Source organism: Bos indicus, chromosome 20, assembly GCF_029378745.1.
Source record: "Bos indicus isolate NIAB-ARS_2022 breed Sahiwal x Tharparkar chromosome 20, NIAB-ARS_B.indTharparkar_mat_pri_1.0, whole genome shotgun sequence".
Classification (NCBI taxonomy): Eukaryota; Metazoa; Chordata; class Mammalia; order Artiodactyla; family Bovidae; genus Bos; species Bos indicus.
Window position 1 is genome coordinate 3802401 of NC_091779.1, and position 19031 is coordinate 3821431.

A 19031-nucleotide genomic window follows, 5' to 3' on the forward strand; every position below is an offset into this window, starting at 1 on the left:
TCCCTGGTGGCTCAGTCAGTAAAGAACTGCCTGCAATGCAGGAGACTGCTTGTAATGCAAGAAACCCAGTATATGCACATACAGAGTATAATATATAATATCTAGTATGCACACACAGAGTACAATATATAATATCTAGTGTGCACACACAGAGTACGATATATAATATCTAGCGTGCACACACAGAGTATGATATACAATATCCAGCATGCACACACAGAATACCATATACAATATCCAGCGTGCACACACAGAGTACCATATACAATATCCAGCGTGCACACACAGAGTACCATATATAATATCTAGTGTGCACACACAGAGTATAATATGTAATATACAATATAATATATAGTATGTACATACATATACACACACACACTTTATTGAGGAATTACACACAGGAAAGTTCACAAATCATTAAGTTCAGTGACTTTTTCCATATATACAGACTTAGTATAACCACCACCCAGCTCAAGACACAGAACATTTCCATCACTTCAGGAAAGTCCCCATCCCCCTTGCAGTCAAACCCACTGCCCTCAGCTGTCAAGCTCCAGAGACTAGTTTTGCTTGTTATTTACCTCCATCTGAACAGAATCCCCAAATACGTAGTCTTTTGTAGTTGGCTTTCTTCACTCAACACAACTAAGCTGAGACTATGAGATTCCCCTACCTTGTTGCATGTTAGTAAACGGTTCCTTTTCTAATTTTTTTAAAACTAATTTTATTTTTTCAAATTTTGTGGCCATAGCACGTGGTATGCAGGATCTTAGTTCCCCAACCAGGGATCAAATTCACGCCCCCTACAAGGGAAGCAAGGATTCCTAACCACTGGGATGACTGCCAGGGAAGTCTGACTGTTCCTTTTGGATTCCTGGGCAGCATTCTATCGCATGACAATGGCACAGCCCTTTATTCTTTCTGCGGCTGATGGCCGCTTCTGTTTTAATAAAGCTGCTATGGAAATGCTTGTATAGGTCTTGGGTTTTGCAAAATCTTGAGGCCAAGTGGTATATGTTATATTCTGAGGCATTTTCAGAAACGTCACATCTCTAAAAAGTGAAAGTTATTTCATGGTCCGTGGGATACACCCAAGCTTTTAAGGCCTCAGTAGATGGTAAACGAGCCTGAAGATCTCCCTACTGCAAGTCTGCACTGCATCAGGGTGTGGAAAGGGACGCGGGAGTCCTCAATTTCCCACACTCACCCAGGGCCGCTGAGAAAGGCACAGTGGCTCCCTGTGGTCCATGGCTAAGTCTCTGAGCTCCCAAAGCAGGGGGCCCAGGTTCGACCCCTGGTCAGGGAACTAGGTCCCACATAACACAACTAAAGGCCTGGCGCGGCCCAATAAATAAAAATAATTTTTTTAAAAAAAGAAAGGCATGTTAGGAGTGGTCATTAAATTGGAATCCGCTCATTTGAAATTTGCAGGAAGGCTCCAATGAAACTCACCGTTCTTACTGTCAGAAAATTTATCACTGGAGCAACAGTGTCAACAGGATTGCAGGGTAGTATCTAAATGACTAAAGAGAATAAATTGTCTAGCACCCTGAAAACACATTCACCACAGATAGGTCTACTACAGACCATTCTTATCTGCTTATTCGCTTTTATCTGTTTAGTTCATTTGTGAACGGCCAGAAGCAATACCTGTTCACCCGGGGACCTGACCCTGCACACCAGAAACCAACGCCACTCACTCCTGTTAGAGAGCTCTGGCGTTCAGATTGCTCTAAACCAGCTGGACTTCCTCCAGTTAGTACCAGCTTTGAAAGGCATGAAGAATTTAATTTCTCATCCTTCTCTCCCACACCCCTCTTCATTCGTCGATTCACGCCTCGGTCCCATGTTGAGGCCAGCGACGTGCCAGGTGCTGAAAAAGGCCAAACAAGCAGACAGGCAAGGTCCGTGGCCTCGGGAAAGACGATGGGCATGTCACCAGATGACAAGAACATTTTTCAGATCAGGTAAGAGGACAGTGTGAGGCTGGAGGAACATGGGCCTGGGCTGGGGTGCTGGGGGTGGGGTGGAGTCTGCTTAGGTCAGAGGGGCCCCCTTGGGAGGGGACACTCAAGGTGAGACCTGAGGGGATGTAAACGGGCCGCCGACCAGGGAAAGATCTGGGCACAGAGAATTCCAGGCAGGAGCATAAGCGAGTACAAAGGTACAGCAAAACAGTGCTGTAAACAGGGACCCTTCAGAGGCGTCACTCCAGCAGCCGAGCGGCTCGGAAAGGTCTTGAGTTGGATGTTAATAAGAGCTGACTCATTTGAAAAGACCGGGATGCTGGGAAAGATTGAGGGCAGGAGGAGAAGGGGACGACAGAGGATGAGATGGTTGGATGGTATCACTGACTCAATGATGCCATGGTTGGATGGCATCACTGACTCAGTGGACATGGGTTTGGGTGGACTCTGGGAGTTGGTGATGGACAGGGAGGCCTGGCGTGCTGTGGTTCATGGTGTCGCAGAGTCGGACACAGCTGAGCAACTGAACTGAGCTGAGGGAAGCAGGAGAGTATAGCAGTGAACACTGTGGGCTCTACACTTGAGACCAGGATGCCTGGGGTAAAATCCCACTTCCAACAACTTGGACAAGTCAACCTCTCAGAGCCTCAGTTTGCTTATCTGTACCCTAGGAATAATAGTATGGATGTTCTAAGCATTGTAGTAAGAGCTCAAAATATGGCTCAAAAAATCATCTGCATAAGCATCACCACCATCATCCTCATCTCCAGCACCATCACCACCACCACCATCACCACCATCACCACTATCATCACCACCATCACCACCATCATCACCACCACCACCACCATCATCACCACCACCACCATCACCACCATCACCACTATCATCACCACCACCACCACCATCACCACCACCACCACCACCACCATCACCACCACCACCACCACCACCATCACCACCATCACCACCACCACCACCATCACCACCACAACCACCATCACCACCATCACCACCACCACCACCACCACCATCACCACCATCATCACCACCATCACCACCACCATCACCACCATCATCACCACCATCACCACCACCATCATCACCACCACCACCACCACCACCATCACCACCACCACCACCATCATCACCACCACCACCACCATCACCACCACAACCACCATCATCACCATCACCACCACCACCACCACCACCATCACCATCACCACCACCATCACCACCACAACCACCATCATCACCATCACCACCACCACCACCACCATCACCACCACCATCATCACCACCATCACCACCATCACCACCATCATCACCACCACCACCACCACCACCATCATCACCACCACCACCACCACCATCACCACCATCATCACCACCACCACCACCATCATCACCACTACCACCACCATCACCACCACAACCACCATCATCACCATCACCACCACCACCACCACCACCACCACCATCACCACCACCACCACCACCACCACCACCATCATCACCATCACCACCATCAGGAGAACTACAATCAGAGAAGCCTGTTAGCGCCAGTCTGCCCTCCCAGCCATTCCCGTTCCCTCCTGCATCCCCACAGAGCACAGTGCTTCAGAACTGAGGATGAGAATCAGATCCCAAATGTTCCCAAGCTTCACATTGCACAACCTCACACATGTGAACTTGAGCAAGAAGCCACGGGACACTTCCCTGCAGTGGCTGAAGCAGATGCAGCAGAAACAAATAACGCAGACACAGGCTTCTGGAAATACCAGGTTTTCATCAAGCCACATCACATATTGACCAAATTAGTGGTTCTTCAGCTTGGCCAGAAGCTGTGTTTTCTTGAGGCTGAACATCTGCTCCATGGCCTCCCTTGAGTACCCCGGAGTCTTTAGGAAGTGGAGGGGGAACTGTGGGGAAGAAAGCTTCTGATGAGGGGCAGGCGAGCAGGGCCACTCCCCTGGACCCCAAGCTCCTGGAATCCCCGGGCAAGCGAGGCTGGCAGACGGAGCAGGCCCTCCTGTCTGATGAGGCCCAGAAGACTGCTTTGTAAACTGCTCTGGGACACAAAGCACACACACACCCCCGCCACTGACCCAGCTCTGTCACCTCCGGGATGTGTTTAAAAGGAGAGACAGCATGCAGCACTGGAAGGCGTGGGACCTTCCCCGACGGCCAGCACGCTGTGCACCACCTGGGGACAGGCTCATCTGGGCACAGGGTCCCTGGAAAGGTGCTCAGGTGCCCCCGAGAAAGACCTGGACCAGAGGGGACGCAGCAGTCTGCTCCTTCAGGACGAGGACAGCTACTCTGTGCTATCTCTGAGGCGAGCCCCATGATGCCGCAAAGCTTACCAACTGGCACCCAGCATCCAGCCAGGACCTCTGTTGCCATCTGCATAGTCAACCTTCGAAGACATTGAGCCCAGTTTTCCTCTGTGTACTTAAAAGTCATCAGCCGGGAACTTCCCTGGTCCAAGGGTTAAGACTCTGCCTTCAATGTAGGCAGCGTGGGTTAGATGCCTGGTCAGGGAACTAAGATCTCATATGCCAAACAGTGTGACCAAATAAAAAAAGAAAATTAAAACAAAAAAAGAAACCACCAACCGGGATATCCCACACTCCAAGACTAGCTTTAAAAAATGTCTAATAATACTTCCAAGTTTTCAGGCGTCGGTATTTTTCCTTCATTCTCCTTTCCCCACCTCCTAACTTTCCTCCTTCTCTTCTCTCTCTCCTTCATTCGTTCAGAGAGGCAGCTTACTAGAGTGGTCAAATGAACAGGTTTGGAACCAGATGACCAGAAATCAGCTCTGTCGCTTACATGCTGTGTGACCTTCTGCAGGCTACTTGACCTCTCTGTGCCTCAGTTTCTTATCATCTGTTTGATGGAGATCCAAACAATACCTACTTCACAGAGTTGTTACAAAGATTAAATGAGTTAACATTCGTAAACATTTAGAATCGAACCTGGCATGGGAAAAAGCTTACATAACAGTTTACTAAGTAAAAATAAATATATTTAGCAAATATTTAGTTGAAAGCCCTCTCATACCAGGCACTGTTCTGGATGACTGGGGCACACTGGTGAAAAAAAAAAAAAAAAAGCTGCTGTTCCCAGGGAGCTGACACGCTGGTCAGGGTGACCAACAATAAACCTGATACACAAGTTATATACTCTAAGTGCTATGTGCCACGGAGAACTAAAGTGGTGCAGGAAGACTGCCCTGGTGGTCCAGTGACGAGAATCCGCCTTCTAATGCAGCAGACACAGGTTCAGTTCCTGGTTGGGGAACCAAGACCCCACGTGCCTCAACTAAGACCCAATGCAGCGCCCCCTCCAAAAAAAAGGTTAGGGCACAGGAAGGAGAGTTAGGAACGTGAAGGGTGCGGGTGGTTTGCAGTTTTAAATAGAACACTGGGGGAGGCCTCACTGAGAAGCTGCCATGTGAGCAATGATTTGAAGAAAGGAAAGAGGTGGGGGTGTCTACGGGAAGAGCAGCCCAGGCATAGCGGACAGCCAGCGCAAAGGCCCTGAGGCGGGAGGGCACCTGGAGTGTCAGCAAGGAGGCTGGTTGGCTGGGGAAGAGGGAGGGGGTAAGAGAGAGACAGATCCGAGGGATCAAGGTGAGATGGGCAGACCATGCAGGACCCTGCAGGTCACTGAGACTCGGGATTTTATCCTGAGTAAGATGGAGTCTCAAGCGGCGTGGACTCAGGAGGTATAGGAGTTCCCTTGTGCTTTTCCCTCAGCTACAATGGAGGTGGTGAGAAGTGGTTGGATTCTGGGCATGTTCAGAAGGCAGGGATGATGGGACTCCCTGGTAGAATGGATACAGAGTGTGTGAGAAAGACCGGGTAATCCCTCTGAGAAGATGACTGCAAGGTTTGGGGCCTGACTGGGGCTGCCATCAACCGGGGTGGGAAAATCACTGCTAGAGCACATGTGGGGAAAGATCAGTGGCGGACCTGTTAAGTTTGAGATGCCTGTGGACACCTAAGGCGGATAGAGAATACTAAGGGGGGTGGAGGGAAACAATCGGACACAAGGGTCTGGGGTTGAGCAGGGCAGTCCGGGCTGCAGGCAAACTAGGCGAACCCATCGAGGTGATGGAGATGGAGGAAAAGGCCCTGGCAAACCTCATGTGAATCAGCTGGAGAAAGAGAACAGCCAAAACAGACAGGCTAGTGACCAGTGAGAAGGAAGGAAACCAAGAGGGCGTGGAGACCTGACATCAGGAACCGACAGCAGGAAGACACAGGTCGCCTGCGACCGCTGCTGGGGCCCGCAAAACCAGCGCTGCAGCCTGAGCTGACCATGACATCCAGAGGTGCCGACAACCTTGAAAAGTACGCTGTGCTAGAGCAGAGTAGGTTTAAGAGCAAATTCAACAAGTGTATACTATGCACCAGTGATGCTCCAGACGTCAGGTGGCCACAGACCTGCATCCACTCACACGCTTCTGTGATGTGAGCACGACCCACCTCCTGCAGAGGAGGAAACTGAGGCTCAGGGTGGGGACCACTCACATTCCTGGCGGGTGAGCCTCATTTCAGAGCCTGGGGTACCACCAAGTGATGTCAGTCCCCAACTAACATCCAGGCAAGCGAATGAATGGACCACAAGCCAGCAGGGGCAGAAGTCAGTCAGCTGAAGGCAGGATGCAGGGAACGATGCGGGCCAGGAGGAAACAGCAGTCAGGCAAGGGCTGAGGCGGGGGCGTGATCAGCTCTGGAGGAGGCGCTGGCTGGCAGCACGAGATCTGGGCTCGCATCTGGCCACTCAAAGCCAGATGACCTCAGGGGGCCTGTTCTGTTCCCTGAGCCTTGGGACCTCACCTACAGGGGTAACAATGCCTCACCCTCCCTAACTCAAGAGATAAATAGGCACATGGAAAAAGCTGACGGTAGCCTAAGCTCTGCAAGCAGTTTTATTTATGCAGAAGGATCTCTCTTTTCTTCTGCAACCCTTCTGTCTTAGCAAAGAGTCCTCTGGCAGGAAGGTTTTTTCCCCCAACTATGGAAAGGAAATTCCCGGCCCAGGCTGAGGCTCCCGGGCTGCCATGTGGGATGAGAGACAGCTGGTCTCTTCACGGCAGCGTCCCGGAGGCCGGATGTTCCAGGCCGGGAGGTGACTGTTCACAGGAAACAATCGGCCTGAGGAGCCGGGAGCTCTCGCATCTGACAATGACAGCAGGCCCACCCCACCCCCACCGCCGGCTGCCCAGACCATCCCTGCCCAAGGCCTCCCCACCTGACGCGTGAGGCCACCGTCACTCCAGCCACGTGACTGCAAACACAGTGCAGAAACCCACAAGGAACAATCGTGACCCCAAGCAGATAACCCCAGTCTGCATCCCCGTTTCTTTCCACTTTTAAACAATTTAATTCAAGGCATCAAACAGTCACTGAGCATAGCACTGCACAGTTTAGCTAAGCACTTTCCAGGATCTTCCACTTAACCCTCACAATGACCCTGTAAGGGGAGGGGGGCTGACTATTATCCCCACTTCAGAGTGGGAACAGGGTCACGGCAGGATGAAGCCCCTCAAGCAGGGTGCCACAGCCAGGAAGCGGCAGAGCTGTGATCTGAACCCAGGCCTTCCCACCCCCAGGCCACACACTTCACCACTGTGCACAGAGCCCAGAGGGACGCCCTAAGCGCCAGCCCAGCCCCAGTGCCTGACTCACAGGAAGTCAGCGCTGGGAAAAAGCGGCTGCATGTGAAGAGAGCCTCCAGGGCGCGGTGGGGCGCGGCCCCCTCTCCTCCCACCGCAGTCACAGGCGGTCACACAGGGGGAAGCACCAGAGTGGTGGACGGGCTGGAGGGCCAGCCCCTGCCTGACCCCAGGCTCGCTTCCTCTCCCTCTCCCAGCAGTGTTGGTGCTCCCAGGAACAGTGGCCAGGCGACCTGGAGACGGCCGGGCGAGTGGTGTGTGCAGGTTTCCAAAAACAGCTGCCAAGGCTCCAACACTCACCCCATCAGTTGCGGACACCAGGGCCTGAGGCATCGGCTCTTGACAAGGGTAGCTCACAGCTACCTCCAGTATTTCAAACAGCTTCAAGGAAGCCACCATCCACTTCCCCACCCAAAGGTCATTCAGCCAGCTAAGGGGATGCTCCCCGAGTCACCTGTCACCCTGGCTGGTCTCCCAGATGCCACGTCCAACAGCCAGAGAGACCTTTGTAAGAGTAACTCAGTGTTTCCCTCCAAACCTCACAGGTGCCCTGTCCCAAACAGGGTGAAGTACACGTCCTCCCAAGGCCCTATGTTACCCCCCGTGACCTGGTCCAGCTCTCCTTTGGAAGGCTGCTCCCATCATTAGCCCTTTTCTGGGAGCCTGGACTTGGAGAGGGTTCCCACCGTGAACTGATAAGAGGGGCTGACTCGCCTGCACTGTGCAAACGATGGAGTCCATGCGGACCACCTGCCCAGCCTTCCGGAGCCTGGAACTCTGGTCCGTGCCAGCAGAGGCTGCCCATGTGGTCAGCTGCCAGTGAAACCCCAGGCCCCGAGTTCTCCAACATGCTTCCCAGGAAAACAACACTTCCCATGTGCCACCAGAGAATACAGCTGGGGAACTCGGTGTGTCATCTGTGACTCCACAGGGAGGGGACTCTAGGCACTTCTGCCTGCCTTTCCCATGCGCCTTTTTCTCTGCATCCTTTTGCTATAATAGTCACAGTGGAGAGACTGACTAGATGCTTCGTACCCAGAGTCCTCTTGGGGAAGCACTGAGCCTGGGACTGGGCACACTCCGTGCAGCTCTGACCTTGTCTCCAGCCCACCCACCTCCCACACCCCTGTGCTCACCCCAGCCCCCGCACCCAGGCCTCCTGCCTCTGCCAGCTGCACCCATCATGCCCCCATCCCAGGCCTCCACCTCCACTCTCGAGCACCACGTGTGGCCCCCTCGCCTCCTCTGGGTGTTGGCTCACAGAGCCCCTCACGTCCTCCTTTTATAGGAGAGCAGCCCCTCCCCTGTGCTGCTCATCGGCCGCCTGTCCCCCTCCCCCAGAAGGTTAGTCCCGTGCAGACAGGACTCTGGTCTCCCTTCGCCCTCCCTGCACAAGGGCTGGCGGGTATGGGTGCCCAGGGCATGCTGGCTGGTGACTGCACGGCTGTGCACGACGCCCCCAGGTCAGGGTGAGGACGAACCCAGCTTCTGGGTCAAGGCGGGCAGCCACCTGGGAGGGGGGATCACTCACCTCCAGGAGCTGCGCAGCGCTGGGCCGTGTCTCTGGGTTCTTATCCAGGGCTGTCTTCAGGAAATCTCGGAACTCTGCAGACCTGGGAGGACAGACAGGTGGGGGAAGTGAGCTGGGAGCGGGGAAGAGCCGAGAACACTCCCGCATCAGGGACTCCACTCTCCTGAGAGTCCCGTGCTTCCCAAACACGCCCCTCAAAGGACAAAGGGCGCCTTTATAAGCGAGGCAGCGGAGGCGACCTCAGGACTGCCCTCTGGTCACTGACAGAGGGGATGCAGAATCAGAGAGGGGGCTTGCCCAAGGCCACATAGCGGAACACAGCCGTACTGGAGCTTTGAGTCCCAACTCCGAGCCTAGGGTTGCGCCGTGTGGCTGCAAGGGCTCATATGGGCTCTTATTCCTGCAGCGGGATCCGGCTTATTTGGGTTCCGCGGTCTGCGTGGACGGAGAGCTGATGCTCAGAGCACAGAGGGAGGAAGGAGCTCTGAGGGCCCAGGAGCTCAGAAAAAGCCTGCCGACCCCCAGGCCTGACTGCTCCCCCGCTGTGGGGCCAAGCAGGGACAGCAGAGCCCGGCACCCCGCCTCCCCTCACCCCACCTGCCCCGCCACCCAGGGCCGCTGGCCGCCCTGCAAACACCCCCGGGCAGGCCTCCAGGCTCCTTACCACTTAGAGGGCGAGAGCAGTGTGGGAGGGTCGGACTTGGCGATCTTGAGCAGCACCCGCATGGGGTTGAGCTCGTGGTGCGGGGGCTCGATCTGGGCCATCTCAATCAGCGTGATGCCCAGCGACCAGATGTCCGCCTTGTAGTCGTACGGGGTGTCCTTCATGGTCTCACACATCACCACCTCGGGGGCCATCCTGAACCGACCAGGGGACAACAGAGCGCTAAGACCCTGGCCTCCACAGGCGCCTCCTGGAGGCTCAGGGTCAAGGACCAGCGCGAGCACTCCCAGGACCTGAAGTGCGTTCCTTCCCACCCACTGTATTCCTTGGGACGGTTTCCTCACAAAAGGACGCCTTCCAAGCAGCTTCACAGCCCAGTCCTGCTGCAGCTCCGATTCCTACCAGAAGAGGGCAGCAGCAATCCAGAACACAGGGTCCTGGGGAAGGGGCGGGTGGGAGCAGGGCGGAGGGGACCCGGGGAGATCGGGGGCGGGAGGGTGGGGGGAAGAATACATCAGCACAGAGAGGGGCGGGAGAGAAAAGGAGGAAGAGGAATAAAGGGGGGGAGAGAGAGAGAGTGAGTAATAAGCAGGCAAAAAAGGAACCCAACTCCATGATGGGACGGAGTAAAACAGAAAGCAGTTAGGTGTGAAACTGAGAGAGGCTTTTTCTTTTTGGAAAAGAAGGAACCAAAACGGACTGGAAGAGTCTAGGGAGATTTCATATAAGCATAGCAACAGAGCTCATACCGCTCATCTTCCTGGCCCCAGCTCTAGCTCTGGGTCTGCCTGTCAATCTACACTTGTTGAATTCATCAAGAACCATTCTCCAGGGAATGTCAGTTCTTATCCGTGGAGCACTTTCTATATGCACCACCCCATTTAAGCCTCACAATACCACATTATATAGGCACCATTATACCCCTCATTTCACAGATGAGTAAACTGAGGCACAAAAAGCTGGGCAATATGGCCAAGGTCTCGGCGGGCGCAGGCTCAGACCCAGCAGGCTGACTCAGGAGCCCCTGCCTGTCCTCTCCCCTCCAGCCCAGCCAGGGGTCACCAAGGGGACATGGAGGTGTGACGTTCAGTCCACCATCCCATTTCCAGAGGCTACACGACTCACCAGTAAGGCGTTCCTATGAAGGAATCTCGCTTCTGCAAAGTTTTCAGATTCTTGGCAGACACACCGAAGTCAGCTGCAAGGCAAGAATCTCAGATAGAGGACTGGATGGACATTCCTCCACCCACGGCCCTGGGGTGTGGACGCAGAGATTCGCGTTCCAAACGCGATGCCATTTTCTGTCTAGCAAATTAGTGATCATTAAAAAATAATAACACCCACTGCTGTAAGAGGTATGCACCTTCCTACTTGCCAATAAGAATATAAATTGAAGAGGCTTTCAGGAAAGCAGTTTGGCAATAAATAGCAAGAACTTCTGAAATACCCATACTTGGGACATCCCTAGTGGTCCTGTGGTTAAGACTTTGAGCTCCCAATGCAAGGCGCATGGGTTTGATCCATGATTGGAGAATTAAGATCCCACATGCCGCACGGTCAGACTAAAAAGATGAATTAAATAAGACACCCATACTCTTCTGGCGCAGTAATCCAAATCTAGGGGTCTACCTTAATGAAATAATTTTCTTTCTTTTTTTTGGCACCACCTTTCAGCTTGGGGGATCTTAGTTCCCCAACCAGGCAGGGACTGAACCCAGGCCCTCAGCAACGAAAGCACAGAGTCCTAACCATTGCACCACCAGGGAATTCCCTGAAATAATCTTAAATATAAAAACATTATGGGTAATGATTGTTCACCAAAATGCCATTATCATAGATACAACTTAAAAACAATCATCATTGCTTAGCTTTCATGGAGGGATGTTTAAAATTCTTATGTGCAGTATATAATACATTCTGTCTTTTCTAAAAAGGATTTAAGATTATGTATCATATATACAAACGTACACACAAGAAAAATGAACTAGGATGTGAAGAGCTGAAACGTTAGAAAAGACCCTGATGCTGGGAAAGATTGAAGGCAGGAGGAGAAAGGGATGACAGAGGATGAGATGGTTGGGTGGCATCACTGACCCAATGGACATGAGTTTGAGCAGCTCCGGGAGATGGTGAAGGACAGGGAAGCCTGGCGTGCTGCAGTCCATGGGGTCACAAAGAGTTGGACATGACTGAGCGACTGACAACAACAATAAGAAAGAAGTATGTTAGTTGCTCAGTCGTGTCCGACTCGTTGCAACCCCATGGACTGTATTTTCACCAGGTTCCTCTGTCCATGGAACTCTCCAGGCAAGAATACTGGAGTAGGTTGCCATTTCCTTCTCCAGGCAATCTTCCCAACCCAGGGATTAAACCCAGGTCTCCTGTACTGCAGGCAGATTCTTCAGCATCTGAGCCACCAGGAAAACCAAGAAAGAAGGTAAAGACTAAATAACTGAACAGATTAAGTGTGATACACACACATATGGTGGAATATTTTATAGTCATTAAAGTTTTAAAATATCTTATTCAATATTTCAATACTGAATTGTACATAATATTCAACTTTAATATACACTTAATAATGATAATAGATGAGGGAGACTAAGAGGTACAAATTTCCAGTTATAAAATAAATGACTCCTAGGAATGAAATGTACAGCGTAGGGAATACAGTCAGTAATAATGTAATATCTTTGTGCGGCAATAGATGGTCTTATAGCGGTGATCATTTTATAATGTGTAGAAAAATCAACTTACTACGTTTTACACCAGGAGTCAATATAGTGTTGTCAACAAACAAACAAACTCACAGAAAAAGAGATCGGATCTATGGGGGGTTGGGGGAAGGAGAATTAGATGAAATTAGTCAAAAGGTACAAACTTGCAGTTATAAGATAAATAAGTACTAGGAATGTACTTAAATATGCTTAAATATAATTAAGCACAATAAATATATATATAAATAAATATAACATTACTATATGTTATATATGAGAGTTGTTAAGAGAGTAAATCCTAAGAGTTCTCGTCATAAGGAAAAAATTTTTTTCTTTTACTTTGTAACCACACAAATGGATATTCACTAAATTTATCGTGATAATCATTTCATGGTGTATGTAAGTCCAATCGTTATGATGTAACCTTAAACTGACATAGTGCTGAATGTCAATTATATCTGAATAAAAATGTAGGGGAGAATAAATTAAAATTTTAAAACACCATGTGTGCTAAGCCACTTCAATAGTGTCCAACTCTGTGTGACTCTGTGGACTATAACCCACCAGGCTCCTCTGTCCATGGGGTTCTCCAGGCAAGAATACTGGAGTGGGTTGCCATGCCCTTCTCCAGGGGACCTTCCCGACCCAGGGATCACACCCACATTTCTTACGTCTCCTGCATAGGCAGGCAGGCTCCTTACCACCAGTGCCACCTGGGAAGTCCTAACAAATACTGAAATATTCAATGTTTAATAGAATATGAAAATATTTTATTGGTATATTTATATAGGCTCAACAGGAAAGGGAAAGGATGCATATTTGAATATATTGTATGGTTGGAATTATACCCTACCTCCCCCCAAAAGAGCAAAACTACAGTTTGAATTATTGGAGGAAATGTACTAGCTTGCTTAAATCGTTGTCCATGGGCAGAGAGACGAGATGAGGTTTCTTCCACTTTTCTGAAGTTTGCCATTACAAAAGCATTTGACTTTCAGGACTAACAAAATAATACAATTTCTCTTTACACACATCCATCACCACCACCCATTGCTAAGGGAAGAAGCCAGCACCACAAAGAGGAATTTTCTCCAGTGCTCCAGCCTTCCGACGCCAAGCTCCACCTGGATTAAAAGCTGAACTCAAGAGGAAGCAACACACTGAGGGAACCACTGGAGTGGCAACAGCCAGCCGCCCTGAGAGCCGCCACCTGGGTCTGGAAGCCACGCTCGGCAGTTTCACTCAGACTCACACTTTCAAACCAGGAGCGGGTACGGCGCTGAGCTCAGCTACATGCTGAGCGACAGGCCTGAGCACGAGAGAGCGGGGCTCCAGGTTCACCCCTTCTGTGTCACTGCCTTCTTTCATCTATTCATTTAAGTTCATCTGGAACCACCCATGAGCTGGAGCAGAGAACACAGTGGGGAAAAAGCAAACTAAGTCCGTGCCCTCTGGCAACTCGAAGTTTAGTGGTGGAGGCAGCTGGCAATCCCATGAACACCAACTGTGTCTGTTCACAATTGTGTGACATGATGGGGAGACGGGGGTGCAGGACTCAAGAGACAAGGAAGGCGGGACCTGGAAGAAGTCCAGCTAAGGAAAAACCCAGAAGATTATTCGGCGTGGCCATCTCACATGCTTATGCGTCCTACAAAAAGCTAAATATTCTAGCAGTGCTGTAATGAGACGTTACATCCTACTGTTGATATATGTATGCTCTGGTATACAGATGTCATTTTGTTGTCACAGCACTACAGTGAAACACACAAATAAAAACTTAAATTCATAAAAAAAAATTTTTTTTTCATTTCCAGGCAGTTCATTCATTCAACAAATATCTATTATGTGCCAGGCACTGTTGTAGGCACAGAGAGGAAACAAAACCTTCACCCTCATTGGCCTGTTTTTCTAGTGGTAGAAACAGGCCCTCCACACCATGGGACTCCTGGTAATGGGAAGGGCCATGCAGGGATAAGGCAGAGACAGGGCTGGTGCGTGCAGTTTAGACAGGTCAAGGGCTAGGGGAACGTATTTCCAGGCATAGGAAACAAGCTGGCTGGAGGGCCCAGGATGGGCAGGGCAGCATGGCTGGAAGGGGTGGTCTTAGATAAGGGGAGAGACAGGCAGGGGCCAGGACAGTTACCAAGCCTCCAAGCCTCAGTGTCCCCGCAGTGACACGGGGTGAGACTGTAGAACTCACTCTGCAGAGCTGCAGTGAGGATGAAACGACACACCAAGGCACTCAGCTCCAAGCCCAGCTCGTGGTAAGTGCTCCATCATGATAGTGAGTATTCCATGGGGTACTTGAGCTGTACTCCCGAGAGTCTGAGGCGGGGACGAGGACGAGGCTGTACTGAGACCTCCTCCTGGGAATGGTCAGGACTGCTGGCCTCTGAGCCTTAGTCAGTGCTAACTGGACAAGAGCTACTTGGTCAGCTGAGGGAAGTGCTCACAGGACAGGCTGGCTACTGGGGCTGGAGAGCTGCTGCCTTTCAGGGTGGGAGCAGCAGCAGCTACAGGGTGAGATGCAAAGCCCAGGAAACCCAGGTGAGGGGCCAGCTCTGCCCTGTTGGCCTGGACACGTCACCACCCTTCTGGACCCAGGGGTGAGGACGGGCACCCACGTGGGCCTGGCTCCCCATATAAACACCAACAACGGCTGACATGCCATCCCAGAACACCTCTGAGGAAGAGGGACTGCCTCTCAGACCCAGGATGAGGCTTCCAGGAGAGACACTGGAGCTGGCTACTCCCATATCTCAGCACCCACTGGTCCCTTCCAAAGAAGGGAGTGGAAAAGCAGAAACCACCAACTTTCAAAATGACACACAGCTGGTCCCCAGGGTCCTCCCTAAAACAAGCGCCTGCCAGCTTCTTGGGTGGTTGCTACTTCCGCTTCTGGGGCCCAGGCTGGGGCGGGGGGGGTCGGCCCCTCCCCGAAGCCCAGGAACCTTGGGCTGTCCCTGGGCAGGGGGCAGGGGCCCCCAGCTGTTTGCTCCCTGAATGGACTTTATAAGCCATGTCCCCCGACAGGTAGACGGCTGCTCTCAGACAGTTCAAAGGGGATTTTCACCAGGCAGTCTCTGTGGTTGAAAACATTCCTCTCTCCCCTTCTCCTATTTTAAAACAAGAATCAGAGACAAAGCAGCAGACATGTGGGGACTCTATACACTATCACTTCCATAAGGAAAGAGGCCATTTCTGCTTTGTCCACAGCTGTACCTGATGCTGCATCTGCCACGTGAAACACTCAACAGGGCTATCAAATGAACAAGATAAATGAAAAAACAGGAAAAAAAAGACAAAACTGGGCCTTAAGACATATGTTTGCGGGCCTTCCCCCCCCAGTCCACGGGTAAAGACTCCATGCTCCCTGCATGCTGCAGCCAAAAACAAACAATGGAAAAAGAAAACATGTTTGACAATAATTCTACCTCTGGAAATAAACCCCAAACCGGACTTCAAATACACATGGAAGCTTCTAAAGCATTATTCAAAAGAGGGAAAGACTGGAAGTGACCTGAGCTGCCGCTGAACCCTGACTGGCGGACAGTTCAGGAAACTGAGGCTCACTCAGACCGTGGGCGGAGGAGCCTCGTAGGCTGCAGTCCATGGGGTCACTAGAGTCGGACACGACTAAGCGACTTCCCTTTCACTTTTCACTGTCATGCATTGGAGAAGGAAATGGCAACCCACTCCAGTGTTCTTGCCTGGAGAATCCCAGGGATGGGGAGCCTGGTGGGCTGCCGTCTGTGGGGTCGCACAGAGTTGGACACGACTGAAGCGACTTAGCAGCAGCAGCAGCAGCAGACCATGAAATCACACGCAGTTCGTAAAAAGGACGAGCTTGCCTTTGTGCTAATTTGGAAGCTGGTCCATAACACGCTATTCCCTCCAGGGTGCTGACAGCCCAATGCACAGTGTGAAATGGACAGTGTGGACTCCAGTTATATCTTAAGAAGAACGGCACGTGCATACTGTGAACACACAGACGTCCGTAAGCACAGAAAACGGTCTGGGAGGCCATCAGACTTAGTCGTGACCACCTCCCCGGGAGTGGGACTTTGGTGGGGGCAGTGTACGCCATGAGACTTAGTCGTGACCACCTCCCCGGGAGCGGGACTTTGGCGGGGGCAGTGTACTGAGGTGGCCTTACGTTTTTTACTGTGTACACTTCATAGAGAGTGTGCATTGCTTTTATGGTTTGAAAAGCTGAAATACATGTGGTAAGTTGCGGGGGTTGTTTTTGTTTTTAAGTAAAACCCGGTGGGGGCCAGGATGTGGTGAAAGAACTTCACACTCTGCGGGGGGGTGTGAACCGGCGCATCCAGCGTGAAGGGCACTCTGGCCTCAGGAATCAACGCCGCCTGACACACCACACCCACCCAACAGTCCTGCTTCTGAGCAGCCCTCTAAACGGTGAGATTACAGACGGAGACCCACAGACACAGACAGGCATGCCCGTCGCCACACCACCCAGAGGGTCGTGCGAGAAACCTCACGAGACGCCCAAATAGCCAACTTCGGGGGATTCATAAGTTAATCATGGTTTGCACAAGCGATGGAATGAAAGAAAAACATGAAGTAACCATGTTTCTAAGGAACGTTTAAGGATATGAGAGGTTATCTGATATTATTCAATTTTTTTAAAAAGCTGACTGGAAAAAATATATATATATTAATATAGGTATATATACCATGATCTCACTTAAAAAAAAAAACAACTACATGTTGATCTAATAAAAACTACTATTTACTGACAACTTATTGGGTGTGCTGCTGCTGCTGCTGCTAAGTCGCTTCAGTTGTGTCCGACTCTGTGACCCCATAGATGGCAGCCCACCAGGCTCCCCCGTCCCTGGGATTCTCCAGGCAAGAACACTGGAGTGGGTTGCCATTTCCTTCCCCAATGCATGAAAGGGAAAAGTGAAAGTGAAGTCACTCAGTCGTGTGCGACTATTAGCAACCCCATGGACTGCAGCCCACCAGGCGCCTCCGCCCATGGGACTTTCCAGGCAAGAGCACTGGAGTGGGGTGCCACTGCCTTCTCCAGCTGGGTGTGCAGCACTACCCAAAGAGGCTGACGTGTTATCATTTGCCTTCCTCTACATATCACCTTGCATCTCATCAGCATATATATTACTATATATTTATCATTTGTATCTATGACCCTTTGGGACAGGGAAAATTATTATCCTTATTTTACAGATGAGGACAATGACGTTTAGAGAGATTAAGTAACTTGTGGATGGTCGCCCAACATGAAGGACAGATGTGCCTCTAAGTCTGTGTGCTTTACCACTCTCTGGTCCCACTTTTCTGAGCAGAGAAAAAAGACTGGAAGGAAGCTGACAGTGGTACATTCCGGCAAGATCAGAAGGGACTTTAATTTCCTTCTTTGTGGGTCTTATTCCTAATTGTCTATAGGGCTATATCTACCTATATAGTCATTCTTAAATATATTTACTTACTACCAAGGCAATGCTGATTATCAAAAATTCAGACATTCACACAATAAAAAGTGTCCATAATCCTGGCAGTGATAAACACTTATGAAATTGTTGCATCTAGCTCTAGACTTATTGATATAAATAAAAATCACATATGTAAATAAAATCATAAAAAATTGTGTGTGTGTGTGTGTATATACACACACACACACATGCTGCTGTATAGTTGCTTCAGTCCTGTCTGACTCTTTGCAATCCTATGGACTGTAGCCCACCAGGCTCCTCTGTTCATGGAATTCTCCAGGCAAGAGTACTAGAGTGGGCTGCCATGCTCTCCTCCAGAGGATCTTCCCAACTCAGGGATCGGACCTGGGCCTCCTGAATCACAGGCAGACTCTTCACCACTGAGCGACCAGGGAAGCCCATACATATATGTATATGTATGTATGGGAAATGGCAACCCACTCCAGTATTCTTGCCTGGAGAATCCCATGGACAGAGAAGCCTGGTGGGCTGCAGTCTTGGGGTCGCGAAGAGTCGGACACAACTGAGCGAGTAAGCACAAATATATACATATATATAAAATGTTCAGGTATTTGCTGCTTTTAAAAGAATGAAATCGGATTAAACATACTATTTTGCAACTTGTTTTTTTCCCTTTCACAGTATGTACATACATCTTAACAAAAGATTATCATTTTCTACAACTTCATTTTCAATAACTGAAAAAGATTCTACTGTATGACATACCATAACTTATTCAAATAATCCTCTACCGGAGTAAACTGGATCACTTCTGATTTCTTGCTGTTACTAATACTGCTGCAGTGAATACCATTGTACATATCTTTCCATACATGTGTAAATTGCACACATAACTTTTACAATCAGAAAACTACATAACAGTATACATGCATTACATATCACGCTCTGTGCACACAGGGAGGCAGTGAACAGCATGAAGTTATACAGGAGACTCTCTCATCTGTCCCCTTAACTGCAGGCGA

At 50.4% G+C, this 19031-nt stretch overlaps 1 protein-coding gene across 2 annotated transcripts in view; it reads right to left on the reverse strand.

Moving 5' to 3' along the window:
- Positions 1-19031, reverse strand: part of STK10 (serine/threonine kinase 10) — a 124778-nt gene that overhangs the window by 40660 nt on the left and 65087 nt on the right. For both annotated transcript variants that reach the window (XM_070774519.1, XM_019982823.2), the window contains exons 5-7: positions 10983-11055; positions 9858-10052; positions 9194-9275 (exon numbers count right to left, since the gene is read on the reverse strand). In XM_070774519.1, coding sequence (XP_070630620.1) covers positions 9194-9275; positions 9858-10052; positions 10983-11055 — 350 coding nt within the window. The remainder of the gene's footprint in view (positions 1-9193; positions 9276-9857; positions 10053-10982; positions 11056-19031) is intronic.